Source organism: Leptonychotes weddellii, chromosome 6 (assembly GCF_054177405.1).
Source record: "Leptonychotes weddellii isolate Sample4059 chromosome 6, ASM5417740v2, whole genome shotgun sequence".
NCBI classification, from domain to species: Eukaryota; Metazoa; Chordata; class Mammalia; order Carnivora; family Phocidae; genus Leptonychotes; species Leptonychotes weddellii.
In genome coordinates this window covers 56967211-56989263 of record NC_138374.1, presented here as the reverse complement: position 1 = coordinate 56989263, position 22053 = coordinate 56967211, and the positions used below count along the sequence as shown (strand labels likewise).

At 41.2% G+C, this 22053-nt stretch overlaps 1 protein-coding gene across 1 annotated transcript in view; it reads left to right on the top strand.

Moving 5' to 3' along the window:
- The window catches only part of ARID5B (AT-rich interaction domain 5B), a 175410-nt gene that overhangs the window by 69481 nt on the left and 83876 nt on the right, over window positions 1-22053 (top strand). Inside the window, 1 exon segment of the mRNA XM_081824186.1 lies at window positions 19064-19294. Coding sequence (XP_081680312.1) covers window positions 19064-19294 — 231 coding nt within the window.

Below are 22053 nucleotides of genomic sequence, written 5' to 3'. Positions count from 1 at the left end.
CCCCCCCCCCCCCCCCCCCCCCCCCCCCCAAGCCCGGTGATGGGTATTGAGGAGGGCACGTACTGCATGGAGCACTGGGTGTTATACGAAAACAATGGATCGTGGATCACCACATCAAAAACTAATGATGTATTGTATGGTGACTAACAACATAATAAAATTAAAAAAAAAAAATGCTACCTTTCTCACAATGCAGAGGGCATAGCTGTGTGAGCTGCGTGTGTGATAAAGATTGGATGGTTTGTGGGTCTTTGTCCTGAGACCCAAAGGAGGGAGGAAATAGAGACAAATCACACTACTGGCATCATTGAGCCTCCAGTTTGCTTCCTGAGGGGTTAACAGTGAGAAGTATGCTGATGAAGGACGTTTTATACAATGGCAGGCTCTTTCTGAGATTATCTTCCAAATAAGGCAAAATCCAGTTTCACTTTAGGGATTGTTTTGAACATGAGACTGGAAGGGATACTTTAATAGCACAACCTGAAACGAGAAGTTTGCTTCTTTTTAGTCCATAAAATCACGAGGATTTTCAAGGCCACCGGCCCACTGGAGAGGCCCAGAGAGTCTCTCAGATTCTCATCAATCTGCCAGAGCCCCTCTCAGAGGTTTGGGGCCACACCGAAGTCAGCTGGGGTGTAATGGGGACAGCACGATATTTCGTGCCGGAGGGCCTGTCCCTGTCATTAGCTGGGTAACCCTGAGTAAGCCATTCACCTTGTTGAACTTTCTACATCCTCTTGTATAAAATGGGGATATTCATAATAGACTTCAAAGGGGGTTCTGGGAAGACTGAGTGAATCTAAGTATGTGAAGGGGCTTTATAAATTCTGAAGTGTTACACAGATGAGTGATTATACTATGCATAGTAACCTATTTGTGATTTTACAGTGTTAAGCAGGGTATGTATGCAAGAAGGGGAGTTGCAGGGAGCTGGGGAGTGCTGTAATCAACATTTGGGGGAGTAGTCCCCGAAATGTGATCAGAAAACACTAACCTCTTGAGGGGAGCCATGAATGACCAAAAAAAAAAAATGGCAGGGGGAAGAAAGAGGGGTGAGGGGTGAGAGAGGGTTCTATGGTAAAATAAATTCAGGAAAGGAAGCATATTCCCTCCTGTAGATTGAAATGCCCCTTAGCGTGTCAAAGGCTCCAAAAAGCCTGTCTGCATAACTCCGTTAAACTCAGAGTTTTCCATACTAATACTAGGGTACCCTTTCCCACATAACACTCGGTTGTATGTCCCGATCTTTCCCCAGGAACTAGTGTTGTGTGAAATACTTTGGGAAACCACTTGCAAGGCCGTTCTATAGTGAACATCTATCGAGTGTTTACTATGCCCTACACAAGCCTCAGGACTTTTTATCTTTTAACTCATGTATGCGCCCAGAAAGGCACTGTTTTTTATGTCCATTTCAGAGATTAGGATCCCAAAGCTGTGAAGTTGTCACTCCCTGGATCCCACTGTTAGTAGTCGGCAAACTTCACGCCCTGCTGCTCTCTGTCTTTCATACTCGCTACCTTGTTGAATCCTACAGATGATTGAACTATAGGGCTCCCGCTTCCCAAACTCTCAGTGCAATTGATCTTAATGCTCACCACGATACTGGTACTGACCATAGACAGACTACGGACGCCAATGTTATGGAATATGTGATTTTTAAATGTGTAGCCTACCTTAAAGAGCTAAACTGTGTTACCAAGTGAAAAGAGTAATTCCCGTTTTAGCTACAGCGCCCCCTGTGGTCTTCTGGTAGAAAGCTCTGACCCCCTTTGGGCTTAATCGCCCTACCACCCCCCCACACCGCACCCCCCCGGGATTTGTACATCTGACTTCAGGATTTTTCAAACACTCTGTAGTTCTTCAAACTGGGTTTCTAGTTCTTATTTTCATCCTGCCCCCAAACCTGCATCTCACCATCTGTTTCAATAGGTGCTTTAACACCTGGGATACTTGTTACAAAGCCCCAATCCAGAGACCCAGCCCAGATATTTTCATTTTGCATGTTGGCAGGGTGGTCCAGGAATCTTCATTTAAACAAACCCCTCAGCGGTTCTGATGTGACTGGCCCACAGAACGTATGTCCTCTCTTGCTTTTCATTTGAACTTGGAGTGTGGGGACATCCTACCGAGTTACCACTTGCCAAATGAGAAGCCTGGAGGAGTATCAGTCAAGGTTGAGGCAGAACCAGATTTCCACTCTGAGCGTTCAACTGGAGAGTTATTAACAAAGGGAAGACTTGCAGAGGTGTGGTTAAGATAAAGGGAGCCAAGAAGGGTGGTTGAGGCACCCAGGGTCTAGTAACAGCAAGAAGCAAGGGAGGAAATATTGCTACCTGGTGAAGGCTGGAGCCCTCGAGGAGCTACTGTGGTGTAGGGATGCAATCCCAGGTAGCACTGTGGTGTCAGAGCTGGGAGGGAGCAACGAAGAAATACCCCAGCTTCTCTCTTTCCACCATCTGCTCTCCTGTTGGTGTCTTCCATTTGCCAAATTAAGAAAAAGCCAGAGTGTGAGGAAGCCCAGGAATACAACTGTGAGGGGTCACACAGCAATGTAGACAAGATAGACAATGAGTAGAGGACACCAAATAGTGAATAATCAGAAAACATTAATTTGAAATATTAATTGACCATTAATTGAAATTAACATCAGTTGAAAGCCTACCATATGCTTCACTTGTATCGACAATGTTAGGGATTCAGACATGCTAGAGACCCTGCTCCTGCCCTTCAGAGAACCCACAGTCTAGAAAGGGGGACCTAACATGAACAAATGCGCTCGGTAAAGTATCACAGAATAACTGCACCTTGGAGTTAAACTGATTTTGATGATCCAAAATAACAGATTTCTGGAAGCAATAATCTGTTCTCCAGAACAGGGATCAGGAGAGACGGGGACTAAGTAGATCAGATTTACTGTCCATAAAGTCTCTGTCCCAACACAACTCCATAACTACATACCTCTGCTGCTGCCGCAGGAAAGCAGCCACACACAGTGCCCATGAGCAGGCATGGATGTGTGGCGATAAAACTTTATAAGAACAGGCCCGTAGTTTGCCAACCCTTGCTTAACATAAACCATCTCACAGAAATATCTAGAATAGGGGCGCCTGGGTAGCTCAGATGGTTAAACGTTGCTGACTCTTGATTTCAGCTTACGTCATGATCTCAGGGTCATGAGAGCAAGCCCTCCCTCCGTCAGGCCCCAGGGTCAGCATTGAGTCTGCGTGTCCCTCTCGCTCCCCCTTGCTTGTGTGCACTTGCTCTCTTTCTCTTGCTCTCGCTCTCAAATAAGTAAAATCTCAGGACGCCTGGGTGGCTCAGTTGGTTAAGCGGCTGCCTTCGGCCCAGGTCATGATCCCAGGGTCCTGGGATCGAGTCCCACATCGGGCTCCTTGCTCAGCAGGGAGTCTGCTTCTCCCTCTCTCTCCCTCTGCTTGTGCTCTCTCTGTCAAATAAATAAAATCTTTAAAAAAAAAAAAGTAAAATCTCTTTTTAAAAAAGAAATATCTAGAATGGGGATCTGTCGCACTGGTAACTCATGATATGAAACCACAGAATTATAACTGGAATTAATATATTAGTCACCCGCGATTTGTTTATTGTGTCTTTTATGAGAAAAGGGAAGTAGGTGTGGATGTTAGAGATTGGAGAAAGGAGGAATTTTACAGTGGAAATGAGTTTCAGCAAATGATAGATATTATGGGAAATGTGAATAAACCAGATTCCTCCTCCTCCTGTCTTACATCAGCTTACTCACTACTAACACTGTACAGAAGGAAGTAAGACAAGGCATATCCATATCATCAGCTTTCCAATGATAGTCTTCCACCGTGCACTGTGAGAGCACATTAGAAGGTGCCGGAGTTTTCATATGACTGCATTGCCGTGAGATTGAATAGTGGTTTCAGTTTCCAGTACGTTTTATAAGTATCTCTTTCCCTCAGATGTTAAACTAATTTTCATATTGCACACCCTAGGAAAAAGAAAAAAAAAATACCCATTCTGAACAACTGATGTTCTCCTGGCATTGTGATAAAAAATAGAGCAGATGGTTTGTGGAAATGGCACCAGGTGAACTTGTAGGTAGTTAGAGCAGGAAAATAGATATAACTTCGAGAGAGGGCTCTTACCAGGTTTTATAGTTGAAGTTTTTTTTCTTTAATTTTACTTCAGTTTTTTTTTTTTTTTTCCCATCATTCACCAGAAAACCAAAGGTGGCAAGCAAGGATCTCTGTTGAGATAGTGACGCAGGGTTGCTTGCTACCTTTTGGCCTTGTTTGGGGTTTTTGGTTATCAGAACAATGAAGTAACAGCCACTGGAGGCCTTCCCTCCAGTTTTGTTCTCTTCTTCCAGCTGTGTTTCTGAACCTCTTAGGATCATGGGATCCTAGAGTCCAGGACCTAAAGACATCATGAGGACTGTGGCAAATATTCGGAACAGCCCCATCTGTCCTGGCTGCCTCTTCAGGCCCAGGCTGTCCATCACACAGCTCTTCCGGTTTCTTTCCTGGTGGATTCTCTACCGCTGTGCCATCCAGTATGATAGCCACCAGCACATGTGGCTATGAAGCCCTTGAAACGTGGCCTGTACAAATAAAGAGATACCGTACATGTTAAACACATACCAGATTTCAGAAACTTAATATGGAAAAAAATTATGTGAACTATCTCTCTACTAATGCTTTACATTGCCCATGTGTTGAAATAATATTGTGAGTGTACTGGGTTGGATAAAATAGATTTTTTTAAAAAAGAACATACTGTAGAGAAACACTTGCACTTGTCCTATGAAATAAGACAAAATATTTTCTTAGTTTATACATATATCATATCATTGTGTTCTGTGCCTTAAGTTAATACAATGGTATATGTCAGTAACGTTTCAATAAAACTGGGGGGGGGGTGCAAAATATTCATTGAATTTTGCTTTTAATAGTAAAAAATTAGAGTCAAAAAAAGATAGATTATTAAGGTTATTTCATGTTTTCTTTTTACTTTTTAGATTTTGTCTACATATTTGGCTTTAGATTTCCCAAACACTGTATATGAGCCTTTACCCAATTTTCAATGGACATCTAAATTTTCTCATCATCAGTTTGAATGAGTTTTTTGTTAATAGGCGGTAGAAAATGTTAAACATGACATAGATGGTAATTGACTGTAATTAAAATGAACATACATGATTTGATAAAAACCTTAAGTTTTAAAATCTGTATTTATTAAAGTATAACAGTTCCAAATAAATCATATGAAATGTTTATCCTTAGGTTTTATCTAATTTACTTCAAAAAATCTGGTAGACTTACAGAGCATTCCACCTAGATTTAAAGGGATCAGCATCATTAACCTTTATTGCTCTGGCTTCTCTGAATTCAGAGCATCCTAACACAGGCCAAAGTACTCCATTTCCACTGCCAACTTCTTTAACAGAAATATGTGGAAGAAGGGAAAGAGCAGAAGCCTCTGGTTTAAAGTGTCTAGATACAGCAGTAAAGGAGGTTTCTTCAGAACCAGTATTTTGCTTGGTCTCTCTAGTGGTCCTAAGACCAGGAATGGGTGATGGTTAAAGGAGGAGATTAGCCTCGGTATTGAACGTGGTCTCATCCCTGGGCACATGGACAGAATAGGGAGTGATAATAGACGTTGAGGATCTGTCCATTCCTATGTAGGCTCCCCTAGGAAAGTCCTCTTGTACCCCGTTGGGTGGGAGTTTACCACTTTGAAGACCACTGATTTAAGATGAGCCACTGATACCAAAGAGGCCTTTGCCCTCTTTTTCTTGTTAAGCCGCTCCGGGAGCCCTGTGATAATAAGAGAGGAAGCAACGCGATCTCTACACCTCTTGTCACTTCAGGAGGTGAGCTCCCGGAGGTCAGTGCAGTCATTTGGAGGGTGGTCCAGCACTTTGAGGGTGGTCCACACACTCCTCAAGTGGTGAGATTATTCAAAAAAAAGTCCCCAAAATGAGATGTCTGCCTAAATTCACGACCCTTCATCTGAAAAGGCCTAGCAGCCCCTGAGGTCAGCGCTGTTTGCCAGACAACTTTCTCCAGATTCCTTAAGCCTTTAGGAAGAGCTGCTGGTCCAGAGGCTAGGGTGAACCCAGGACACTGCTGCTGTCACTCCTGGGTGGAAGGGTCACGTGCTTCACTGCAGCGCTGTCTGCAGGCAGCTCCTTGCCAGCGCACCTGCGTGGGTCTGGGCGGGTCACAAGAAATGAGGACACCGCTCCTGTGCCCTCCAGGAGTTCATATTCTAGTTGCCAGCTGGACAGACGCCTGTCCTCCTCCCAAGAACGACTAAGAGCGCCTTCACACAGAAAACATAACCCCTGCCAGACATTGCCCTTTCTTATTGTGTCAGATACACATCACATTGACCATTTAATTATTTTTTAATGGATAGTGGCATTAAGTATTCCTGTGATGTTGCGTAACCATCACTGCTATTTCCCAAACTTTCTCATCACCCCCAAACAGAAGCTCTGTACCCATTAAGCGACAACTCCCCATTCCCTGTCCCGTCCCCCAACAAGCAGCCCCTGGCAACCTCTAGTCTACTCTGTCTGTAAGAATTTGCCTATTCTAGAAGCCGCATATGAATAGAATCATACAATATTTGTCCTTGGGTGTCTGGCTTATTTCACCTCGCATAATGTTTTCATTATGTAGCATGTATCAGAACTTCGTTCCTTTTTATGGCTGAATAAGTGTCCTTCATTTGCATATTCCATCTTTTGTTAAACTGTTCATCTATTGGTGGACAGTTGGGTTGTTTCCCCTTTTTGACTCTTATGAATAATACTGCTATCAACATTGATGTGCAAGTATCAGTTTGAGTCCTTATTTTCAATCCTTTAGGGCATATACCTAAAAGTGGAATTATTGGGTCATATAGTAATTCTCTATGTAACTTTTAAGGAACTTCCAGACTGTTTTCCACCACAGCTGCACCATTTTACATTCTCATTAGCAACGAATGAGGGTTTTAATTTCTCCACATCCTCACCAACACTTGGAGTTTTTTGCTTTTGTATTTGTTTTTTTAGATAATAGCTACCCTGGTGTGTGTGAAGTGGTTATCGCATTGTAGTTTTGATTTGCATTTCCCTAATGATTAATAATGTCGAGCATTTTTTCATGTGGCATTTGTATAACTTCCTTGGAGAAAAATATCTCTTCAAGAACTTTGCCCATTTTTAAATTGGATTGTTTGTCTTTTTGTTGTTGTAGGGGCTCTTTATATACTCTGGATATTAATCCCTTATCAGATGTGTAATTGGGAAATAATTTCTCCCATTCTGTGGGTTGTCTTTTTACTTTTTTTTTTTATCACATTTTTTTTTAAGATTATTTATTTATTTATTTATTTGCAAGAAAGAGAATGAGAGACAGAGAGCACGAGAGGGAGGAGGGTCAGAGGGAGAAGCAGACTCCCCACTGAGCAGGGAGCCCGATGTGGGACTCGATCCCGGGACTCCAGGATCATGACCTGAGCCGAAGGCAGTCGCTCAACCGACTGAGCCACCCAGGCGCCCCTGTCTTTTTACTTTTTTGACAGTGTGCTTTGATGCACAAAAATTTTTAATTTTGATGATATCCAGTTTATCTATTTTTTAATTCTTATTGCCTGTGTTTTTGTGAAATCCAAAGTCATGATGGTTTTCTGCTATATTTTGTAGCATTTGGCTCTTAAATTTGAGTCTTTGATCCATTTTGAGTTAATGTTTGTACATGTTATGTCGTAAAGGTCCAGCTCATTCTTTTCCTGTGAATATCTAGTTTTCCCCCACATCATTTGTTGGAAAGACTGTCCCCTCCCCATTGAATGGTCTTGACTCCCTTGTCAAAAACCAGTTGCCCATACATTTGAAAGTTTACTTCTGGATTCTTTATTCTGTTCAGTCACATTTTGTCCTTATGCCGGTACCACACTCTTTTGGTACTATAGCTTTGTAATAAGTTTTTGAATAGGGAAATGTCCTACAGCTTTGTTCTTTTTCAATATTGTTTTGACTATATGAGATCCCTTGAAATTTCATATACCTTTGCCAGATGTTCCCATCTTTTAAAAAATTCCATGGTTAAAATGAAGGCAAACAAAGGAGAAAATAATCACAGATAATCTCACAACCTAGAGGCATTCATCTACTATGAATGATTTTGAAGCATTAAACAAAACAACATGGGATACCACTTCACATCCTCTAGGATGGCTATCAAAAGACAACAGCAAATGACGGAGAAGCTATGGAGATGCCAGAACCCTCATACACTGTTGGAGTGAACGTAAAATGGCACAGCCTCTTGGAAAAATAGGCTGACAGTTCCTCAACCGGGTAAACATAGAATTACCACATGACCCAGCAATTCCATTTCTAGGTATATACACAAGAGAAATAAAAACATATGTCTACATGAAAACCTTTAAATGTTGATAGCAGTATTATTTATAGTAGCCAAAAAGTATAAACAACAATAAGGTCTCATCACCTGATGGAACAGGTAAATAAAAATGTGGTGTATCGATAAAATGGAATATTATTCAGCAAAAAAAATAAATGAAATACTGATACACTTTATAAAATATATGAACCTTGATAACATCATGCCAAGTGAAAGATGCCAGTGACAAAGAACCACATACTGTATGATACAGTTCATATTAAATGTTCAGAATAAGCAAATTGGTAGAGACAGAAAGTAGATGAAGCAGTTGCCTAGGACTAGTGAGGGGTAGCGAGATGTGGGAGCAAGAGGGTTCAGAGTTTCTTTTGGGAGAATAAAAAAATGTTCTAAATTTGATTGTAGCGATGGATGCACAACTCTGTGAATATACTTACATCTCAGTAATGCTATTGAACAAAAGACATAGGTTTGAATATATTGTTTCATGCCTTACTTTTTTTTCACTCAATGTAACAGAATCTTTGCATGCCCTGAAAGTTATTTAATTTTGCTATTTTTAAGGGCCACACAGTTTTAATGAAAGTAGACGTACCATCCATTACGTACACACACACACAGATATGTGTGTGTGTGTGTACACATGTATAAAATGTCTTCAAAATGCTAGGCATTAAGTAATCAATATTAGTCAGCCCTACACTATTTGTTGTTTAGCTCTCCATACACGTGTGGTTTTTTTTTTTTCCCCTAATATAAATGATGTTGGAATTTATGAGGTTTAGCCTGATCAGTGTTGACTACTTGCCCATGAAAGTCATGGCAAATAGTGACTGGTCATTTTGCTAAGGCACACATTTGGATCTTACATGCTGAGAGACTGATGTGTGGAAGTTAATTATTTTGCTATTGATCTGTCCCGTATCACACCTTAATGAGGTTTATTCATGAGTGTGGGGGCTCAGGAGGGTCTCTCAAATGTAAAGGGTTTATACAACTGCTGCATAGTGGGATTGTGGTTCTCGCAATGATGGCAAGCTTAAGATACAACTTGAAAATAAAAATCCATATAGATTTATAAGGGGAAAGATGGCAGAAGTTATTTTGGTTTTTAAAGCCAGCTGGACTAACGAGGTCAGGTTTCCTTCTCTTCCAACAACTTTGTCATGGTCACCACAGGGCTGACTGGATCTCAGTTGTAGTTCCTCATAAGCCAAGAAAAGGTTGAGTTTAATGGAGTTCAAATCCAATATAACAGCCTTACCTGGACCACTAGTAAATAAATAAATGTGTAAATTAATCTCTGAGAAAATTTTTGGCACAATTTTTAGAGTAGGGGAAATTTTGTCTAAGCCCTGGCTCCCTGGTGTTCTCATGGGTCCTTTATGTTTTCTTCTTCAGATACTGAAATTCATTTGTACCGAAAGAGAATGGCGAACTGTAGCCTCACAGTGGGTGAAGGGGAGGCAAGTTAGTTAGCTAGGTCAGTCCCCTTAGGATCCCGCTCCAAATGTGGTCACCACTTTCCCTATTTGTCAATCTGGCCACGTGGTCTCAGGAGTAACCATAGTCCTCTGTGACATTCACATTCAGCTGACGGGAGCCATATGGAAATAAGATGCAGAGTCCTCCGAATGAAATCTAGAGTGGCTCCTGAATGTGGCTTAGAATTCAGTGGCCACTTGGGAGAACCTTGGAGGTGGAGCTGGCTGGCTTCCCAGTGGGTTCGCTTGTTACTCAGAGTGATGGCAGTGTTTGGTTTTAGTTCAGCCTGGTATTGTTTTCTTCTTGGAGTGAGGAAGCAACAGTCAGGGCAAAAGCCAATATGAATGTTCTAATACATATTTTTGTGAGTGTGCGTCCATGTATTTGAAGTGGTCGTCGTTGGGAAACAGTGAGTTAAAAGCTCAGGGTTTTGCATTTGAAATATTCTTTGTTCTGTTTACAACCATGCACAGAGTTATTTTCCCACATTTTCTTTTATATAAGTTCTCCAGTGATGTTTTCGTGGCCTATCCTGGGAAGATCTGTCTTTCCATTTATCAAAACAAATGGCAAGCTGGGGACCATTTAAAGTCGTTTTTTTAGTTAATAAAGCCAATCTTCTTGTTCTGTTATGTTAAAAGTACATTATCTTTTTATTGCCAGCTCTCTATGGCTAGGTCTGTTTTCTGTCTTAGCAATCTCAGGGCTGCCCCACTTGCTTACTGTGTAGAGAATTACAAAATCATCAAGGGTGGGGCGGCACCAGCTGACTTACAGTACAAACCATTTCTCAAAATAACCACAACAGTGCAATACTGATGTGTAATTTACGTCACAGTATGTTTTTATGAAATAGTTTGTGGCATTTTCATTTCTATTCCGGATGGAATCTTGTGCTCTCTCCCTTTTAATCAGGCATTTAATTTATTTTTATTATTAATACTTTCCACTCCTTGTCTTGGCATGCCTCCAATTTAACAGCTTTGATGAAGGGGGGAAAAAAAAACAACAACCAACAACCCATCTTCCCCCACCCCAACTCTTCAACATCAGTTTAACTGCAAATGTATTTTCCCCTTTGATGTGTACTTACTTCGGGTATGGGTACAAAGCTTACTGCCTTAGGAGAAATGTAGAAATATGGCGGGATGCGTTACACACTTACACGGACTTACATTCAGGAATTGATGAAGTTGATGTACAACTTCGGAATTTTAAACACTTTCAACCAATCCAAGCTATGTAGTCATATGCACTGCTGCATTTTGCTTTTACAAATGTCTTTCTGTATAGTGTCCTGTAATTAGAACAGGAAATCATTGAGTAACTGTAAGATGAATAAGAGCACTTAGACTGAAAGGAAAATTACCTTCCGAGAAATTATATTCTCTCTCTCTCTCTTTTTTTTTCTGCATGTTACAATGTTGGTAATGATAGTAACAGCTGTAGCTGCTCTTATCTGTAGAATTTTCATGCTTAGGTTTTCTGAAATTAAAAAAAATGTTCCTTTTCTGTAATAATCAAAAATGAATGGACAGAAAATAGGAAATGCCTAATTATGACAAATATTCAGTGTCACAACAGAGCAGCAATTAAATGGAAACTTCAGTATAATTGTCAATAGCAGTAAGAATTGGACTAGTGCCAGGTACATAAAGTTGATGCTTTGCCTTTGGTTGGTTGCTAGGAGCACGGTGAAAAGTATAAAGCTTTGAGAAAGGAATGCCTGATGTAATAAAGTAACAGAAAGAAGCATAAATCATTGCAAGAGCCTCTCGTATTGACATTATTTTACTTAAATTGTCTCAAAACTAGACATCAAGTTTTATAACATGAGCAAATTCATATTTGCTTGGGGAAAAAAAAGAACAGTCTATGTTGTCTTTGAAGGACTGGGGACTTTGTGTCTCAAGCATAGCCTTCATACATATTTGGAATCTTTTAAGTGAAAATCTTTAAATGTTTGTTTCTATTGGCATCCAAATGCATTTGCCCTAATACGATTAAGAGAACTAAAGGGCAAAATACTTGGCAGATTTTTCAGTTGAGGTAATTAGGTGCAGGAAGGAACATGCATACTTTTTCCACCAGGCTCTATAAAATCCTGGTGCAAAGATTTTTTTTTTAAGATTTTTTTTTTTAAGCTTACTGATTTTAGAAGTAGATTATAGTGGTTTTCAGTAAGCATAATAGTGTGATGTTTCCACAACAAGCCTTCCCTTCTCCTCCCCCCCGCCCCCCCCCCACCAAGAATGAAAAAGAAAGTTACATTTCTAAATGTTGTGTAAAAGATAAAAGCAGATTTCTCCTCCGGAATTTGTGTTTTCAGTCTCCTGTGCATTGGCCACCATTATCTATTTAAAAAAAAATAGCATTATGGATATTTGAAAGTCAATGCTCCATTAATTCATTGTGTTTGCTATTTCATGCATCTCTCTTTGTATAAAGACAACTTGAGCAACGTGCTATTCAGAATGAATGCCTGCTCTTACCCTCTCCCCCCAACCCCTTCCCCATTCCCAGCCCAACTCTGAGGATTAAAGCAATGGTATACAGTTACTGTTTGAAAAGCTTGGGTGGAGTCTCACGTTATAATTACAGTTTCTCTGTGGAATTCTGTTTTGGACTTTGAAAATATATAAATAAGTGAAAAATTGACATTGAGAGAGGTTAACAAAACGTGTAATTATGATATAAGCACAGGATTAGAGTAATTTTGGTTGAGCATTACAAGCAGTGTACTTTAGGTATTAACTTTTTTTTTTTTTTTCTAGGTATTAACTTTTAATAGGCAAAGTTCTTCTCATTGAAGTTGAAATTAGGTTTAGTAATTTTGGGTCTCTTATTCCCTTTGAATATTTCATTTAAAAATAGGCATTTTCACTTTTTTTTTTTTTTTTTGGTGGAAGGGAGAATTGAGGAATGGGATGACATTTTAATAGAATATCATAATATGGCTTAGAATTTCAGTCTTTGGTACCAAGAATTTATTGCTGATCATTTTCTGTTGACAGAAATCAAGTACTGCCTACATAACCCAACCAACTACCGCTGACTAGAGTGTGTTAGAGTGGAGTAATACTTTGATTTATTTTCCTATGTGGGTGTGGTTGAAAGAAAATCTTTGTTCCAGGAACACTTTGTTTATCTTTTGCTAAACAAATGTGCAATTTATCCATTCTTTATTCATTCATAGATTTATCTGCTAGACCTATTATGAATTGGAAAGGGGAGAATGTCCTATAAAGCATTTATCGGCAGCCTCTGTTTCATGGGTAACTGCATACCGAGTGTTTGTTTATATGTACATGAAATGCATAAGGAGGAAAGAAGTAGCTGAGGAATTTAAATAAGAATTCTTGAAAGGGTTGTTTGGCTTTATTTGTTTCATAGTGTACTAGGGCAAAATAAAATATGACAGCTGTTGAACAGTTTAATAGTTTTGTAGCTGTATGAGGAAGAAGTTAATTTAATGCAAAGGCTTAGGGGAAAGTTATAGGATCATAGAATTTTAGATCTGGAAAGCTCTTCCAAACTCATAATTTTATTCTCTGTTAATACATACCTTTCATGTGAAGGTGACCATGCTTTGTCTTGAGAAAAAAATATTTCTCCAGTTAACTAAGCACATATACCTAAATTCATCTAGGGTGAAGTTTCTCTGAAGTGAACTTTACCCTAGATGAATTGTTGATTCTTCCAGGTCTCACATTTATGCTGGATGTCCTCTTTACTCTCACCTAGAATGTTTTGTTAATTTTCTTAGCAGTCCCGAGGGTCTCATGGGCTTTGTCGGGTTTTTTTTTTTAGCGGGGGTGGGGGGGGGTTCTTTTTCTTTTTTTTTCTGTAAATATTAAAGGTGATTCCTCTGGGCATGTCTAATTGTAAGGTTGGAAATTTGCCTCTGTCTAAACAATGCCAAAATTCTGGTCTAAATGGAGAGTTCTTTTCATAAGGAACAAAATTATCATAATTTTTGTTTTGGTATTATTAAGCACTGCCACATTAAACCAGGTCCCAACTGGGCCTCTAGCCTCTTAGTATGGGAGCGATTCAGGAAGTGCAGGGGTTCTGGGCTTGCACAACTTAAAGTAGGCCTTACTTCCTATTACGTGGGTAGAAAGTAGAAAGGTGATATACATAGTACCCCCCCCATCCATGGGGGATACATGCCAAGACTCCCAGCGGATGCCTGACACTGCAGATAACATCAAACCCTATCTGTACTGTTTTTTCCTAATCATACAACCTATGAAAAAGTTTACTTTATCAGTTAGACACAGTAAGAGATTAATAACAATAACTAATAGTAAAATTGGACGGTAAAGTAGTCTCACTCTCTCAAAAGACCTTATTGTCCTGTGCTCACCCTTCTTCCTGTGACGTCAGATAGTAAAATGCTTGAGTGACGAGAAGTGGGATGAATGACGTAGGCACTGTGACATAGCGTTAGGCTACTACTGACCTTCTCATGATGTGTTCAGACCGGAACATCTGCTTCCAGACCGTTGTTGACCACAAACTGCAGAAAGCGAAACCTCCAGGGCGCCTGGGTGGCTCAGTTGGTTAAGCGACTGCCTTCGGCTCAGGTCATGATCCTGGAGTCCCGGGATCGAGTCCCGCATCGGGCTCCCTGCTCAGCAGGGAGTCTGCTTCTCCCTCTGACCTTCCTCCCTCTCATGCTCTCTGTTTCTCATTCTCTCTCTCTCAAATAAATAAATAAAATCTTAAAAAAAAAGAAAGAAAGTGAAACCTCTGATAAGGGGGGGTGGGGGTGGGGTGGAGGGGGGAACGGGGGGGGGGGAACCACTGTGCGTGAAAGATGTGTCCATACTGTTAAATCATGGCAGAGTGAGTTGCAGTGTTCCAAAATCACAACAAGCTAACTTAACCGGAGTGAAATTCTGACCTATAACTGGCCGAATTGTGCAGTTCTTGATGACACAGAAGTTTCAGATTTTCCGTGACCAAAGGCCGTCATCCTCATCCCCAATACTGTACCTTAATTAAATCTCTAGTAATAATGAGCTGCAAATAAACAAAGATTTTCTTTCAACCACACCCACGTAGGAAGAGAAATCAAAGTATTACCTTAATGATCATAATGATGTTACTATTATTAGTATTTGTGACATTTTTGTCATAATGAAAAGCCCATCAAACTTGGAATGAAAAGACTGGGTGACAGTCTCACATCCGTCACTTTCTGCGTCCTTGAGAGCCTTGGGCTAGTCACTCGGGTGTCTGAGCCTGTTATCTCACCTCTGAATTGGGGGAGATTCCCAAGCCGTAATCCTAGGAATAGGGTTGTTGTGAGGAGCAAAAGAGATGTGTTTTGTGAAAGATCTGTGTAAATTTTTGTGTTTTCCTATCAGTACCAGAAATCATGGTAGTATTTCTAAACCAACAGTCCCTCTGTCCCTCTTATTTTTGGTTACGAGGTCTTTTTTCATTTGCTGTCTTCTATGCGACCTACAACAATCCTGGGAGAGTGGCAAGGAGAAGGGAATTTTGTCCTAGATTCTGTTCTGGGTACAGTGGGGGTTTGGCTAGAAGCATATACCTGAAAACAGGTTATAAGTATATATATATATATATATATATATATATACTTAGAAACCCCAACTTGTGACATTTCGACTTAGCAATTTTTTGACTTTACAATGGCGTAAAAGCAATAACGCACTCAGAAGAAAGCGTACGTTGAATTTTGAATTTGAATCTTTTCCCAGCCTGGCAGTACGTGGCTCGATACTGTTGTGGTGCTGGGCATCCATCCCCAGCCGCAGCTCCCAGGCGGCCATGCGCTCACGAGGGTGAACATCCAACACACAACCAGCCTATACCCATGCAACTGTCCTGCTTTTCACTTTCAGGACAGGATTTAATAAATGACATGAGATATTCAATACTTTATTATAAAATAGGCTTTGTGTTAGATGATTTTGCCCAGTGGAAGTGTTCTGAGTACATTTAAGGTAGGCTAGGCTAAGCTATGGTGTTTGGTAGGTGAGATGTATTCAATGCACTTGCAACTTAGGATATTTTCAACCGACAAGGGGTTGTCGGGACATAAGCCCATCGAAAGTAGAGGAAGCTCTGTGTGTGTATGTGTGTGTGTGTGTGTGTGTGTGTATACACACACATACATAGAGAAAGAGAGAGATCAAAACCCAAACTAAATAAATTACTATAAGTCTGTGCAAAAAGCTAAACTCAGACTCAGAGGTAGTGGTTTCAAAGTTTAATGTGCATGAGCTACCTGGAAGCTTGTTAAAAATGTAAATTAGAGATTCTGAGTTAGTGGTTCTGGATGAGCCCCTGGAGTCTGCCTTTTTCCAGTTACCATATGTGATTCTGATGTGGGCAGGCCCGGGAGCGCTCTGAGAGATGCTGTCTCCAGAATGAATGGACATCATAGGACACATCTCCAGGACGTGGACCAGAGGGAACTTGCTGGTTTTTCTTCCAACAGAAAGCAGATTCATGGCTTGGCTTGTATTTTGGGAACTACATGAAGAAAGAAGGATAAGTGTTTCAAGCTAGGATGAAGTGAAGAGAAAACAAAAACAAACAATCAAAAAAACCCAGGTCATTTCTAAGCACCAAAGATAGACAGGGAGCTGATTGCATCCACAACAGAGAATTAAGAAGAGGTTAGAGATGGCATTATCATGAAAAATGGTTGGGGGCGCCTGGGTGGCTCAGTCATTAAGCGTCTGCCTTCGACTCAGGTCATGATCCCAGGGTCCTGGGATCGAGCCCCACATCGGGCTCCCTGCTCAGCGGAAAGCCTGCTTCTCCCTCTCCCACTCCCCCTGCTTGTGTTCCTTCTCTCGCTTCTGTCTCTCTCTGTCAAATAAATAAATAAAATCTTAAAAAGAAAAATGGTTGGAGAAAAACAGGAGGAGAATGAGGGGACAAGAAGGAAGTGAAATGCTCCCAAGAATCCAGGTGACATCTTCTGCTAGAAAATGAACTCTGAAGGATCTATTCTTTTGCCGTCATTCCGCCTGAAAAGCAGAACTTCCTCCATCCCAAGAACTTGGAGGAACCAACACAGCCGTCCCTCCAGTACAGAAAGCCAGTAGCACAACCAAGATAGAATGGTGGGAGCTGTGTGCTGATTTGCACAGTATGCAGGAGACGGTCTTAGATGCTGAGCATTCCGATACAAGCCCTGGGGGTTCGTGGTTACGCCCCTCTCCCTCATCCACGGTGTCTTGGACAAATAGAGGATAATAATACCATCGACACATTCGGGGGCTGCTTCTTCGAATAGGACTTAGGTACTCTGGAGTTCTGATGATGTTTGGTGAAAATTTCCAGTCAAATGTTTTGTGCTTTAGCTCTTCTAGAAAGCACAGATTTGAACCCAAAGTGTGAACTTGTGTCTTGGTCTGCGGTAAAAATCTCAAACTGAAATGTCTTGGGACGTATATCAGCATTTCAAAACTGAACTTCATTTGGGGACTTGCGTTCAATGTAAACATATTTCCTTGTAATTAAATATGCCAGCTGACAAAGTGGCTACCCACAGACCAGGCAGGAGTCTAAGAAATGTAAACTGTTAAAAGATGTCATCTCGAAAGCAGCTAAACATCTCCATTCTCGAAGAAGCCTCCAGCCTGAGGAACTAAGTGAACATAATTAGAAATACATCTGGGTATTGGCCTCCTATCTGAGAAGGTCACATGCACACCTTCCATGGTACTGGTTAGATTCCATCATTTGTTCTGTCCTTCCTCATTTGTCTCCCACTGGTTACCAGATGGCCACGATAATGTTGGTATCCTTAACAACTGTCTTGTGCAATTCCCTGCAGCACGGTAAGAGCTCAAAATATGGAGTGTTTTCCCTTTGGATAAGCCAGTGACATATCTGGGAATTGCTTACAAACGCCCTGATGGTGTGGTTATAGGGAGTGATGGCAGACTAGGTCATGGAGCCGAAATTCAGCGTGACGTGTTGCAGGTGGCAGGCTACCAAAGGGGAGCTTTTGCCATTTCTCAAGCTTAAGATGAAGGAAGGGGTCCTCCAGGCCGAATCTGGTTTTTATAAATAAGCACTTAATATCGTGAGGTGCAGATAAGCGGTAAAAGGGAGCTTCGTGAAAGTTGCTGAAACGTTCTGAGCTAAGTTGGTTCTGATGGAGCTGTCACAGGACGCTTGGGGAGTCCTCTCAGCATGGTTCTCTGAGTTGTGCCAAGTTACCAGATGGGTTTGAGGCACATTAGAAAATAGGGAGCATGGGAAGGAGGGAGGGCAAGGAAGGTGGATGTATCAATCAAGTCGGGATGGATCATGCTGCAAAAACAAATAACCCCCAGATCACAGCCTCACTTAAAACAACAAAGGTTTCCTTTGTGCTTGTGTCTATGTCCGTTGCGGACTGACGAGGGGCTCTGCTCCGCGTGGCTCTTGTTCCAAGACCCTGACTGGCAGCCCAGCTGCTATCTGACTCATGACAGGTGCCCAGGATGAAGGAAAAGAGAGAGTGTTGTCAGTCAAACACTGGCCCCTAAGGTCGCCACTTACTCCTGTCATATTTTATTGGCCACAACAAGTCACAGGGCCACTTGACTCCAATGGGCCAGGATGTGTGGTCTTTCCACAAGACCGTAAAGAGAACCAGAAATATTTGTTGAACAGCCCTAACCACCACCAGATTAGATGGTGATGCTATTTGAACTTATGGACGTCTCTCTGGGGCCACATGACCTTTTCAGGGCCTTCTAGCACTGAAGGATTATATAATCTAAAGAAAGAGCAGGCTCTGGAAATTTATGTAGACAGAAGCTCAACAAAATTCTTGTGATGATGACTTTAGCGCTTGAAATATGTATCAGACTCTTTGAAAAACAGTTTTGTGGTTCTGCAGCTTGCTGATGACCCAAACCTCACATAATCTGTCTCTGGGGTCACCCCGACTCTCTCTTCTCTCCACCTTTTCTCTTCTCTGCTGGTAACCCGAGGCTTTTTTAGTGGAACGGGGGTGGCGAGGTGAGGCTGGGAGAATGCCGCCATAATGGGAGAAAGATGAACGGCTATCAGGGTCACACTGAAGACATGTTTTCATACCAAAGCAGAGTGACAGTTGCAATTATGCCACGGCCATGACAGTTCTTTGTGGGAGGCAAGAGGGTAACGGAAGTGTTTTCTTGTTTGTCTAGGGGACGACGAGGAAGAAATGAACGTGATCGTTCTCAGCTACCCTCAGTACTGCCGGTATCGATCGATGCTGAAGCGCATCCAGGATGAGCCATCTTCCATTTTAACAGACCAGTTTGCGCTAGCCCTGGGGGGCATCGCCGTGGTCAGCAAGAACCCCCAGATCCTGTACTGTCGGGACACCTTTGACCACCCGACGCTCATTGAAAATGAGAGTATATGCGATGAGTTTGGTGAGTCTTTCTTTTGTTTGCCTGTTTTCCTACGTGAAACTTGTGCTTGTGTGTTTCTTGCTTTGGGTTCTTGTGAAGAGTGGTGATGGGAGCAAGCTTATTTTCACCAGCTCTGTGTGCCACCCCCCCCCCCCAATTATCGTGGCATAAAGCATCATCGCCTCCTGGGCAGCCCCTGTTGGCCAGGGTAAAGGGTAATTATTTAGAATTTGTTGTTCAGTATAGGGTCTGAAGTTGCTTGGTCGACCTTGAAATTGGACTTTAGGACAGGAGGCTTTCATGTTCGTTCTTTCCTAAAAGGCTTTGGCTATTCAGATACTGACTTTTTTTTTTAACTGATCACTCCCTTTTCAGTGTGATAAGGAACTATAAAAATGCACCAGTTGTAACCACTTCAGTACTATAAGGTGAACAGATAGATTGATGATAGATAGATCCCTACGCCCCTTAATTTTTTCATGTACATGTATGGATACGCATATATATATCCATCCTTGGGGGGCACAGTGTATAAAAATATGTATAGATATTTATATATCTACCTATATTCAGATATATTATATATATATATATCTTTATACACTGTGCCCCCCAAAGATGGATATATGCACACATAATTTTATCTGCAGCTCTCCTAGCTGATCAGTCATGTGTCTCTATAGATAGAAGCAAAGGAGAAGATATATCATAGGTTTGGGAGCCTTTGCTTGATGCAGTGAATGGCTGGAGGCAAGCCAGGATCACATCCCTCACATCTTCAGTTTCTCATCTGTTTGTTGAAGAGATTGGATCGTATCAGTGGTTCTCAACAGGCTGGGCAGGGATATCAGAATACCCTGGGGGTGCTTTATCAGGCTAGACATGTTCCTTGGAAATTCCTGTACTTACAGAGGCATGAGACCTTCTCCCCACCGCCACCTCGCCCTACCCCTTCTTTGGGATTTGCCACCATGGCACAACCAAAGTGATGGCTGACCCATGCTAAATGGGGACCTGGGCGGAGAAGAGGTGAGACCCATGGCCCAGAGAGAGCACTGATGGGGTCATTTTGAGTTGGAACATTACTTGATTTTGTTGGCTAAGGTTTTCCCAAGGCTCCCCAGTTTGTGGATTATTCAGATCAGATTATTCTGCTTAACTATTACAGGCCCCAGCATGGTTTGGGAAATCCACCGTGGCCTCTCTAATCTGATTATTCCTGACCCCAGTAGCCCTCTACCTGCTATAGGGGGCTTGTAAGTAGTGGTGAGCGTGAGGGGATGATCCAAGAAGGAAGGGAGGAAAGAGGAAGGGGACCTCAGTTCATTGGACGTGGCATTTTTTTCCTTATAAACTTTTTTTTCGGATGCCTTTCACAACTCTGCCTTACCAAATGACCGTCGGTCTAGAAGAGAATAGTAGTGTTTATACAAGTTATGTATCCCTTCTTCCAAGAAGAATTTAGTGTCATATTTTTAATACTCAGATAACCGTTGTATTCAAGTAGATGAATGTATCCAATACATCTTTTCAAAAAATACCCTCTCTTTTCAGATCAGCATTTACAAATCGACCCTTTTTAATACTTCTGTTTTGAGGGGTTTTCTCCCCTTCTCCCCTACTCCCAAACCCTCTGACCTGCTTGCCCCTCAAGAGGTCTGTAAATTCCTGACACAAAATAAAACTGAAAGAATGCTTTCCCTCATTTAAGACTAGTCAGAGTTAGAGTATCACAATGTAACATAATGAAAAATGTTTTAACCTTTTTGGCTAATTTAAGAGTTATTAGTCATTGAGCTTCAAAGCTGTTGCGTCTGGAATTGGTAATAGAAAGAAGTTCCAATTTAACAGTGATCACAATGGTTGTTAAGAGTTACTAAATTAGTTTTAAATGTTCTCACAAACACAAGCATCTGACTTTTGAATGTTTTCCTGAACTTTTCTTCTGGTAAAGCTAATTTTAATGCTGTTTTTCTTCTCCAGCCTCTTAAAGTGGAAACTTTCTTTTGGAATAAAGGTACCTTTAAAGAGCTTCTAGATGGCTAGTTTAATAATTAGAATATTAGGTTTTTCTTTTATTTGAGTTTGTACTTCAAACAGTTTGTATTTTGTGTAGTATTTTTTTTTAGTAAGTGAACCCCCCCCCAAAAAAAACTTATTTTTGACCTGATTTGAACACCTTCGCCCACATGCCTCCCCCACCATCCACTCTTGGTTCTCCATCTAAATTTCCAGAGATCACCCTTTTAAACCTCCAACTAGTTGTATTTGAAATCAACACAGGCTAAAGGGTTTGTTAAAACGTGGGGTTGGGTTTCTCCAACCAACTAACAGTTGGTAGAAGAACATAAATTTAATTAGTGACTAGCATTAAACAAATGTTCCTAATATTAAACACTGCCAGATGACCGAAACACTTCTGTCAGATTACCGTGGGTGCCAGGGGGCCCACAGATGAATTTTCTACACAGTATATATTCTGTACCACACGTTTGGTGACTTCAGTAATTGGTCAAATGTAATTTAGGTAACAGTATGCCTAGGCTGTAAAAATCAAATTTTATTAGCCATATCACCAGGTGGATGAATGGCGGAGCTGATGGCAAAGAGTTTATAGCATTTAGCAGCTACACCTTTGACACATGAAATTCATAAATTGCCATAAAGTACCTGCAAGGCCCTTCTCAAAAGGACAGTGTCTGCTTTCCTATGATTAAATAATGTTTATTTTATTAACTAATATATTTTTTGCTTTCTTCTATTAAATGGGATTATGGAGT